Here is an 11,479-nt window from a genome sequence, read left to right as displayed (position 1 = left end):
GCTATCCTGTCTAGCGAAAGTCTACAGGTCTCGGATGTTCAACGACTTCCATTATTTCATCCAGTCCATCCATGCTTTGACGTTTCTATCCTTCGTCCATGCTTCTGTTCCGTCCATTATTCGTCCCCCCCTGCGCCCCTTCTCGAATGTGAACTTACCCGCCTATCGCCCAGCCCCGCCGCCCTTTCAGAATCCCGGAAATATGGTTCTCCAGTGCCGAAGGGCGCAGGCTCCAGGGTGGGCCTTCAAGGATCCTCGGGACAGTGCCCCCCGCCCACTACTGGTACTGTACAGTACAGCACGCAACCTTGGAAGCTTGTGCTTGTCCGGCTCGGGTGCAGGTCGACAAAGTGCACAATTGCGGTCAAACCATTTTGTAATGCCCTCGGCAACGACCTCGACCTGATTGGCTCCCTGGACGACAGATAAGGCTAAGCAGGGTACTTCGCCGCTACGAATTCTTTATCTTTGACCTCTGAGAGGTGTCGAATATGATGATGAACAATTTGCAAGTGCCAAATCAAACGTAAGGCCCAAGACGCTTTATTTTCACCGGAGCTGATGAATCAGGCAATGGGCATTCGGCTGAACTGTGAGACGGAAGAGGGTCGGGGCTTAGGGCGCGCGAAAATGCACTTTCAGAAGGTAGTGTTGTTAGATGGGTGATGTGAGGTGAGGGTGGGTGAGGTGTGCAAGTGTTGGATGTGGAAATTCTGCATCCGTGAAGGATGATTAGGCGTATGAGCTGCGAAGGTGCAAAAATACGAATATGTAAATAGTGTGTCTGGGCCTATTGGTCTATCTGCTTGGTACCTGAGAGGATATCCTATTGCAGTTGCAGATGTGCCCAGGATATATTGTAATGCTTCAACAGGGACAGGAAAATTTGGTAAGGGAGGACTTATGGCTTCCAGTCGTTCATTGGAACATGGTGATCGAGACAAGGGCAATCTAGATCGGCCCTTTGACTGGACGCCTGATCGGCATCGAGGTCTTCTGGTGTGTCTTGGAAGATATCTAACCTCTCCTCTGTCAAGAAGGAATGCTATCACGGACATTCACCAAGCAAATGCCCATCAGGTAGCGCTCATATTGCACTAGTGCTCTCCGATACGGCATTTGTTACACTTTGATATTATCTATTGCGGATCTTGGTATTGGGCTTACCTGCTGCAATTTGGTCCCTTGGAAATCAAAACAAATTTGTCCAATGCTGTGCGAAATCGTGCCACATGAAACATACATTGCACTGCATGCCGTTGCTACCCCACACTTCAAATTTTACCTGAAAGGTATCTTTGGAGTGTCGCGTGTGATATGGTCTTTGATGCCCCGAGAGACCACATCGTCAAGTTCGCTGAACGGGAAATGGCTTGCATGAAGTTGACCCTGGCCCCTGAGGAAAGAACATTTTTTGCTCCGAACCTTTCCCTCGGTGCTCCGTGCTGAGAATGCTTTCATGCATTTCTGGTTGCGACTTCGCAGGTGCAAGATTCGGTTCTCACAAGGAAAGCGAAGTGAAGAGAGAGAAGAGAATCGAACAGAAATACAGGGGTAGCTACATACAAGCCAGCCAATAGCTTGTCGAGTCTCGATAAGAGTCAACACGTTACTCAAGCCCTGTATCACTACTGCTTGGAGCCTTCGAACTTCTCGAATAATAAAATGCAAACCCGCGAAGACGGGCTGCAACATGGGTTTCTACTATTTACCCGTCCTGTCGAAGTGCACAAAAACGAAGCCTGGGGTGTCCTAGACAACGACCAACGAATGAGGATGTTGGCAAGGGCTGCGCGAAGAAAAGATCCCACGTTGGCATGCTCAAATGCTTGCTGGTGACATGGAGTGGAGAGGAACAGGGCCAAGTCCGCATGCAGATCTGGTGGAGCCAAGACTAAGTGCCAGATCTCCAGTGACGCGGATAGGGGATGCGGATAGAATTATTGAGATGCCAGGCCTCAGTAGTGGCCTTCGCAGGCCAGATTTCAGACATACCTATACAGGATCGCAGCGGAGACGAACAACTGCCTGGGGTGTGGGATATAGGGCATGGGCACGGGCACGGCATCCTGTGGCATTGCAAGCAGCACATCTGGGGTATCAAAGACCTGGCGTCTGCATCGCCTATCTATACATCCCAGTCTCCGGGTCTGGTCTAGCTCATGCCCAATGCTTTTTTGCCCTCTGCTTGTGGTCTGAGTCGTCTCCATCAAGCTCAAAGCTTCCTGGCGCCTCTTGGTGTTAAAGTGGATGCGTGGGAGGTCAATCGATGCTGGCGGGAGTACTAAAGGACTGAGATCCCCCGACATTTCACGCTTTGTTTCTGCTTCCTTGTGCAGAGTTATTTAGTCTAATTACTAGTCGTCCTCAAACGCCGCCTACTTCGCCGACGCCAGATAATAGATAGGTTGACAGAAACGCCTCTATCTCGCCCGGATACTTGGCACTCCTACATATATCCACGGCCTCGCTCCCTCTGAATTCGGAGTTCATTCTTCGTATTTTCTCTCTTGGATCACGAGTATATTTAGCACAATTCGTGTTACAAGACAAAGGTTTCCGACGTCACTTCCTGGGAACCACCCTACACTCGCCGATCTCGGCACTTTTTTTTCTCAACACCGTGGACTGTCACTTGAGCAGCAATCGTTCCCGCGATGTCTTCTGGATTTGCTCCCAATTATGCGTGGACTGGCCCGCCCACCCAGTACAATGGAACTGGAGTTGACGGTGGTGATTCTGGTAAGAAACCCCACCAAAGGAGGCTGCCCCTACGCGGTTACCCTGCGACGTTCAGATAGCTTTTTCAAAGATTCTGACTCCTTAATTAACAGCCACCGAAAACTTGAACCAATGGTTCTCTCCTGGTGACCAGGCTTATATTCTTGTCTGCTCTGCTATGGTCTTGGTTATGGTGCCGGGTCTAGGCTTCCTATACTCCGGTCTTGCTCGACGCAAGTCTGCTCTGTCTATGATTTGGGCGTGTATGGCTTCATTCTCGATCATCACCTTCCAATGGTACTTCTGGGGCTACTCTCTGGCTTTTAGCTCGTCTGCAACCAACGGCTTCATTGGAAACTTGGGGCATTTTGGCTTGAAGCACACTCTTGGAACGCCATCTCCAGGATCCCCTCTCATTCCAGAGCTCCTGTACTCCTTCTACCAGGTAAGCCATTATCTATACAGTGAAATAAATATAGCAAAATTGACAAATCTGCAGCTTCAATTTTGCGGTGTTACAGCGGCAATCATTATGGGCGCTGTTGCTGAGCGTGGTCGACTCATTCCCGCCTTGGTCTTTATCTTCGCTTGGGCAACGATCGTATACTGCCCAGTCGCATGCTGGGTCTGGAATATTAACGGATGGGCCTTCAACTATGGTGTCCTCGACTATGCTGGAGGCGGCCCTGTCGAAATTGTTTCTGGTATGTCTGCTTTGGCATATTCGATGGTTCTCGGTAGACGTCAAGAGAAGATGATGTTGAACTTCCGTCCTCACAACGTTTCTCTGATCACCCTCGGTACGATTCTTCTGTGGTTCGGATGGTTAGGTTTCAACGGTGGATCCGCTTTCGGTGCCAACTTGCGGGCTGTCATGGCTTGCTGGAACTCTTGCTTGACCGCCATGTTCGGCTCCATCACTTGGTGTCTCCTTGATTACCGCCTTGCAAGGAAATGGTCCATGGTTGGATGGTGTTCTGGCTGTATTTCGGGTCTCGTCGCCGCCACCCCAGCTTCCGGTTTCATCACTCCATGGGCTTCAATCGTTCTCGGTATCGCTGCTGGTGTTATTTGCAATTTTGCTACCAAAAGTAAGTTTTCTACTCAGTCGTAAGTGATTAAGCATTAACATTTTACAGTCAAGTTCTGGATCCGAATTGATGACAGCATGGACGTGTTCGCTGAGCACGGTGTTGCTGGCATGGTCGGACTTATCTTCAACGCATTATTTGGCGCAGACTACATCATTGGTCTCGATGGAGTTAACAATGGAATTTCTGGCGGATGGCTCAACCACAACTACAAGCAACTTTATATCCAAGTTGCTTACATCGTGGCTTGCACGGCATATTCTTTCGTCGTATCTGCCATTCTCGCTTACGGCATCAACTTCATTCCTGGCCTCCACCTACGTGCTTCAGAAGAGGCCGAGTTACTTGGTATGGATGATGATCAACTCGGCGAGTTCGCATACGACTACGTTGAGGTCCGTAGAGATTACCTCGCCTGGACTCCGGCAACAGACGAGCCAGAGAAAACCGAAAGCAACATCAACCCCAGCGATCGTCACGGTATTCCACAACACAGCGAGATGATCAATGGCCAATCGCCAGAGGAGGGTTCAAGCGGGCATGAGCACACCGGAGTCATGGGCGATCGGCACGGTGTTGCCGCTGAAGATCAGATCAAGGAGAAGCACAACATTGTACCACCAGCAAATGGACAATAAGATGCATCTCGTAATTAGCAGTATAATTTGTTTGGGTGGAGATGAGTTGTCATTTTTGATCTCATCTCGGTTTAAAGAAGAGGAAGCTTGGATACTGGGTTGGATGGAATGGAGTTACCTTGAGCGATATCCCTTGTCTGCAATCTACGCTGAGATATACCAGCAATTTTCTATGCTCTCGCGATCCTATATTTTTGTACCTCTAGCACTGCCGAACTCACACTATCTACTTCAACTACCAATTTACAGTACATTACTCGGCATCAGCGATCAGATCTCTAATTCGAAGATGATACGTGGCCGGGTCGCTGCATTTTCACTTCTCCGAAGTAACGTCTTCATTTTGGCCGACCAGGTCTCCGCCAACCATTTCAATCCGACAATAATCGCACGTCTGGTACCAGCACAGAGTATTTTCTTCTGTCAAGATTTTCTGGTGCAGGTTCATTCTTATCGTCGTCTTATCTCATAATCCACAGGTGATGCAGTCATACGCCCAAACATCTGCAAGCCGGAATATTCCCTACCCACACCAAGCCAATACATGGCATTCCAGAGCACTTGAGCAAGTTCTAGACCGTCAGAGAGACTCTCCACGTCTGTGCCCATCCCTAAATTTACCTCTCCACTCTTTCACAGCCTCAAAAGTCAATCTGGGGAAGCATGTCTCATACACAGTTTCAATCAAGAGCATGACGTCGCTTTTCACCCAACTGCACATGCGCATCGGCCAACGGTTCCTGCCGTTGAGATCGAGCGATGTGGGAAACCCTCAGCCTGTAAAGGTCTACCCGTCCTGAACAGATTCCTCTCCATGTCTCTCAATTTTCCTCTCCCGTTCATTTGCTAGATAAATATACCTAAACCGTGCCAACCTTCAGCTCGAGACGCGAGGTGGTCTGTAAGGCATGCAAGGCAGAGAAGCGATACGGTGTGGCTGGGCGTGATTCTTATCATCTTGGCACATTTTTGTGGAGATAAGGGAAGGGGGAATGAAGCTCTTACGGAAGGCAATTTGAGGACATGGGCCCTTGTGAGAAATAGGGATCAGCACAGCATCATGACAGATATATCCCTGTATGATGGTATGGGAAAGGGAGCTGGGAAAGAGATCGGTATCTTTGGCATGAATCAGCATTGATTGATAGCAATGTTAGAGGAGCAAAGCTCCGCCTATTGACTGATACCCATATCGTCGATCCATGGAGATTACGAAGCTTGGAGAGCTTGACTTTGGAGCTTGCATCTCAACTGGGGTATGTTACCGATGCAAGAGCAAGTATATGTGATGACATGCCAGAGACAGGGGGGAAGTCTTGAGGGTACAGGACAAGACGAGGGTATTCGAGATAGAGAATTCGAGAGAGGGTGTGCAAGATAACACCTGCCGGGCGTGGGAGAAGCGGAGTGGCTCGAGGTATACTTTCTGATGGCGAAGATTAGAGAAGATCTCGGTGTGGTTTGTACAATTGTTGACCTGCATTCGGCTGAGTGTGTGATGCCCAGGACTGCCGTCCAGTTTGAGTTTCAGCTTGCCCTGAAGGAACAGTCTTGCATGAAACCTGGGAAGCCATCTACCCTACCTATAGCTACCTAGGTAGGCGATTAGAAAAAGTGTGGGGGGAGAACGAGATCTTGTACCTTAAGAAACCATGTCACATGTTCGGCAAGGCTGACGATTCTCTGATCCACCTGCAGATTTGCAAGCACAAGATGCTGTGCAGGTAGGATGCTATCAGAGGAGTAAGTCAGACGTTGTCTGGGGCATGTACTTGATCTCTTATCTACAGCCTTATCCATGACTTCTTTCTTTTAATTTCAAGGTCAATGCTACAGGCACGTCGAACAAGGCTGAGACTAGATTACAACGTAAAAGCCTCGTCGGCTTAACAATGATATACACGGCCCTCTTTTCGCTCCAGTCCACATCTAAGAACGCATTAAAAGCTACCTACTTCCTACTTCTGCAGAAACATAATACTACAGATACTCTGCTGTAGGCCAAAAATCGCGAGCATTGTACCTTGTATATTCAGCAAGGCTACGAGACAATCTTCCAAGCCTGTCAGCCTTGCAGTTCCGCAACAACATCTCTGGAGACGACCTCCGCCTTTTGATTCCTACAACACCAACACCAGCACAGCATCTCCAAATGCATCGCGACACCCCAAGACTAATTATACGGTCAAATTTTGAGCGATACTAGCCAGTACCAGCCCACATCTTAGGTGGTTCTTACAGATCAGATCTTGTCAATGTCTGGCAAGGCACCACTCATCAGTCCATCCTCAAGATGGTGCTCCAGGGCGAGCGGATATTCAAGGAAGTCGACGTAGGAAACTTTCATGTACAGAAAGGAAGACAAAGGGTTGTATACAAACCATTAGGTCTGCTGACAATGTTGACTCGCATTCTGCCAGGTTCTCGAACTCGGCGACAATCCCCCCCCTCGAATGGCACATTGGCGAAACAACTTGACTGCACTATCGCACGACTTTAACCTTTATTTTGCCGCATATGGAGATAAGATTCATATCACAAGGCCTTATGATCTCTGCCAAACTCTCTCTATCATTCCCGACCTAGTCCTGCACCTTCCGAGTAGTGCGCAGGGAATCAATGTTGGAGGCTACATCGACCAACATCGACCTCATAATGTCAACAACATGAAGATCGGAAAGCTTGGAGATTTTGAAATACTGTTAATAGCTTGCGATGATGGGGATGTTATTGGTTATTACACACGAGTTTTGGAGAGGGAAGTTGAAGAAGGTGGTCGTCCACCTGGTAGTGAATGCGACAGCCCGACAAGTTACACTCAGCCGTGAGGTCCATGCTTGTGTATTAGCAGAGACCTTCTCTGATGTATTTAGGTTCTTCCATGACAATGTTGGGATCAGTGCGTGGGGTCTCGCCATACACCAAGTATCTAGATTGATTGCGGTTGGGTCCAATCACCGCGAAGTTACTGTCTTTCAACCGGCTCTTTCAGTTGGCTACGACAGACAGACAGGCAGTCGGTACTTTCAAGACCGCACAGGCAATAGTTGGCCAGGTCGCTCCTTTCCTTCCGGGGCTAGCCGTTTCACACCTGTCGGAAAATTAGATCTTGGGTCAGAGGCACTGGGAGACTTCGGTAAGTGCTCAACTAAAGATGTTAACGCCAAGTCCTGGCCTGTCAGGTCAATTGGTCGTAGCTCAAAATGTTGACGATAGCTCCAGAGCACAAGGATTGTCGGCTGACACTGCCTTTGGGACCGTCTGGCAGCAATATCCCTTCTATTGATTTTGTCAGCGATGAGAATGGTGAAGCAGGCGTAGTTTTGGCAACCGATGTCAACGGCAAACTTGTAAGTCCATTTTTGGTCACTTCTCTTTGAGTCAATTGGCTCCGAATATGGTGGACATATTTGGCCATATAAAATGCACTCCATTGACTGGGCTGTACGCTTGAAGATACTCGTTTTCCCTTTCAACTCACGAAGCTCAAACCCCTGTAGGGGTAGGTTTGTTGTGATTCCGTTGCCATCATACCCGGTCTGCGGCTCGTGTGAGCCAAATTCATGTTCAATGTCATCAAAGCTGGTGTTTGTGAAAGACACCAACTCTGATGTCACTTTAAGCATTACTAACTTTGCTCAATCAGTGGTCTCTGAATCTATCCAGGCGAGAGACTCTGGAATGGCCAGAGATTCATCAGGAACCGGGCTTCGCACAGGTATTTGATGAGTTTGAAACCCGGTAAGCGTCACCATTGTTCAGCCAAATACTGTACAATATGCTTCTTTGTGACTTAATAAATTGGCATTGACATATGTCAGAGGCTGGGGTGTTTTGTGCATCCCAACGAGCTATTTCATGCTTGTTAAATCGTAAGTTCTTCCCATGCGAGTTTCATGCCGTACGACCTTTACTTTCGCCGTTTATCTCACCAGATAACTCACGCAGACCCCAAGAAGCTCTCGGCGTCACGAATTTGGATTCTGTAATCAAACTTAAGACCGAATCATCAACACACTGCTTGCAATCACTGGATATTAGTTCTAGTGTGCCTTCTCTCAGGAATAGTTCCATGGTTCATCCTTCGTGTTCTTTCTTCCACCCTTCTTATCAACCTCTTCTCAGTGAACTCGTACTCGAGACTTGTCCGACTCCTCCAGTCCAATCAGGATCATCATGGAGTGTTGTGCATTCGTGCATCCTGGACTTGCTGCAAAACTATCGGATTACGAAGCATATGGTATATCAACCCACCTCGGTACCTGAGTGTCACGGAGACGACTGGGTAGAAAGGCTGATGGACATCTTGAGGTCTGAGAATTGGTATTCCGATGCTGTTGGAGAATGGATGCTTGAAACTCATTCCAGAGTCACCCATCACTGGAAGGAAGGCGGAGCATTCTTCGATGCTATCAAAGCTCTACAATTTCTACTCCAATTGCCGATAGATATTCGATATCGGATTAACTCTTGGGAGGGTCTACACAAAGCAATGGCAGATGGCGAAGTATTTGGAAATGAAGGTCTGGAACTGACAAGATTGTCACTCGCTCAGGTCATGTCTCTCAAGAAAAAGAAGCAGGCGATCCCTCACCTACAAGAAGGCAACATGGCCGTCATTAGAACCAGTGCCCACGACATTGAAGTTATACCACCGAACACGAACATGTATGTACATGGTGGAACCCATCCTTTCATCTCTCAACAATTCTTGTTAACAGCAAATTCTTCACTTTCCAGTCTCGAAGCATTACTAGAACAAGAGCTAATGGATCATGTATATATAGGATCAGCACACTCTGTAGAAATTTCCTACAGCAGACATTACCACACGAGATCCTACAAGACACTCTTGATCGATTCGACCGGCTGAATATGTTTGCTGTAATTCCTGAGTTGTCACTCTTGGTTGTCGCCTCACAGAAAGGTCGCGTGGCACTCTTCACGTTGACGAGACTCGAGGATGACTTCTCTGATGTTGGCCCTGTGCTGATGATCCGCCTTGACCGGATTTTGCCACCAACAGAGCATGAGGTGGATTTCCGACCCAATGTGCCACTGTTGGGTATGGCTGTTGGGCCGTTGCAAGGCAAAGATAAGGACGGAGGCATGCAGAGGAAGATTTGGAGGCTGATATTGCATTATATGGATCATACGGTATTGAGCTATGAGTTGAAGAGGGGAGGGGATGCGGATGGCTTAGTGGTTCTTTGAATTTTGCGTAGGCACAACAGTATGCACAGCTTGAGTGTGAACTTGGTGGTGTCAGCCAAATCTCATTGCGTCCTTATATAAGGACAAGGGTGCGTTTGATTTTATTTGGTCCTAAATACCCTTTACGAGAACTAATGCAGTCAATATACCGCCATGTCTCTTGCTTTATGCGCTTCTCTATGAAAGTGACTCCCAAGGTGTAACGCGGTCGACTGCCTATCCAACTGCTGTGTCATGTTTTGTTCGGGTTGCCTCGCAGTGCCATATTCTCTGAAGTTCCAGCATGGGCGCCGCTTTCAGTTCGGTTCGCTGCCCTGTACCGTACCATATTCACCCAGAGAATACCTCGGAGGTATCGCATGAGCCCAAATGCAGTGTAGGATGATGCATAGGCACTAGAGTAACTGGTAGGAGAAGCACTGGTTTTGATACTTTCAATCCTTGAATCTATGAAACTCATCTCCATAGTTGAAGATGTATCAGTGGCTATCACCGGACTCTTAAAATGCCAGGCTTAGGAATTTGCGGGAAGCGAGATGAAGACGGAGGTTCCGAGAGAAGTGCAATCTGAAAGGGGGGCGGCTTATACTTCGTGCTACTCCCCGTTCAGCCCCGACTGACGTCTCTCCTGCCCTCGCTCTTTCCTCACTCTTCAACAGCAAGTGAATGATGGGAGAAGGTACTTGGTAGGTGGGCCACAGTAATCTGGCCGGATGTTCTACCGTGTCTCGTCGCGTCCATGCTACCGCTTGTTCCTTCTTATCTGGTAGAAGTGTGAGAAGTGAGCGACGACGACGGGGTACATATTGCTCGATGAGTTCTGAGAGCACTCGCATTACTTTATCTGTTCGAAGCTGTCTTGGAAGTGACCTTCTTCAACACCTCTCGAGGACGAGCACCTGACTCACCAGCCCTAGTTCTGATCGCATGCGCGTTTCGTTACGTACCAGACTCAGACTCTTATACTGTCATTTCTGCATGCTCCACTGCAAGGTTGAAGTATGCGCCTGACTGCGTAGTTGTACAGGCTCCATCGTAATCAGCTCATCTCTTTTCTTGTTTAATATCGCCTGCATTTTCAACTGGCAGTTCTCATTGTCTCCGCCACCAACCTACTTACTAGGCACTCAAGATCTGGTATGGCAATATGCTAACTTTCATTTCCGTTCTACTGTCCGACTTAGTAAACTGTTTGCTGCCTCCTCAACAAATAAACAGCTGATCGCAATTCGTTTGCTCCAACGAAATACCGCACTTACCCGCTATAAGCTGAAATCACTACTTAAGACTCTGGGATATGCCTCTAATCCGGAAAAAAAGAACTGTAATGAGAAAGGATGATTTGAGATCAAGTAGGGGTAAGGGACCGCGCCCCATATCTTGAGGTTTTCGTGTAGATCGTCCCAATCCTATTGACTAGTGACGTTTAACTTCCCTGTCTAATCTAGCCATTTTACTTTCTTCCTGTAACAGTAAGAACTCTTCTACCATCATTATATCGATGACGCAAGATAGCATACATTCCTCACTCCGTGAGGAGTATAAAAAGTAGCATAAAATAAAGTAAACAATGATCTCTGCATTTCGCTTCGCTAAGCGACTGGATTCCACCCATGTGACCCCTTTTCCAAGCGGACCCATGTTGAAGTCACGGGGAAAGTAGTCCCTTTAACTGGCTTTGAACTGTGTATTACGTCGAGCAACAGTTTACTCGCTCATGAGAGAGCCCATACACAAAAGTTATCCCAGCTCGTAATAAAGACCACAAAACCACACAGCGACTGATGAATATGAGGAGGCACTGGCGAGATCCAG

General features: G+C 48.0%; 2 protein-coding genes across 2 annotated transcripts; both read left to right on the top strand.

The window, feature by feature from the left end:
- Positions 1-2,657: 2,657 nt before the first annotated feature.
- On the top strand, positions 2,658-4,450 carry ONS95_007803 (uncharacterized protein; the record flags this gene model as incomplete). Its single annotated transcript, XM_058501323.1, has 4 exons — positions 2,658-2,742; positions 2,835-3,166; positions 3,221-3,812; positions 3,861-4,450. 4 exons carry the CDS (start codon positions 2,658-2,660, stop codon positions 4,448-4,450), a joined length of 1,599 nt encoding a protein of 532 aa, XP_058362641.1.
- A 2,293-nt stretch (positions 4,451-6,743) lies between these two features.
- Positions 6,744-9,664, top strand: ONS95_007802 (uncharacterized protein; the record flags this gene model as incomplete). Its single annotated transcript, XM_058501322.1, has 8 exons — positions 6,744-6,818; positions 6,871-7,274; positions 7,324-7,586; positions 7,673-7,800; positions 8,097-8,191; positions 8,272-8,322; positions 8,399-9,118; positions 9,238-9,664. The coding sequence occupies 8 exons, from the start codon at positions 6,744-6,746 to the stop codon at positions 9,662-9,664; spliced, it is 2,163 nt and encodes a 720-aa protein (XP_058362640.1).
- Between the last annotated feature and the right edge of the window lie 1,815 nt (positions 9,665-11,479).

The sequence above is a fragment of the Cadophora gregata genome (assembly GCF_030347475.1).
Source record: "Cadophora gregata isolate MNR1 chromosome Unknown scaffold_2, whole genome shotgun sequence".
Taxonomy (NCBI): domain Eukaryota; kingdom Fungi; phylum Ascomycota; class Leotiomycetes; order Helotiales; family Ploettnerulaceae; genus Cadophora; species Cadophora gregata.
The sequence above is the reverse complement of the archived record's forward strand: the minus strand, read 5'-3'. Positions and strand labels throughout refer to the sequence as shown.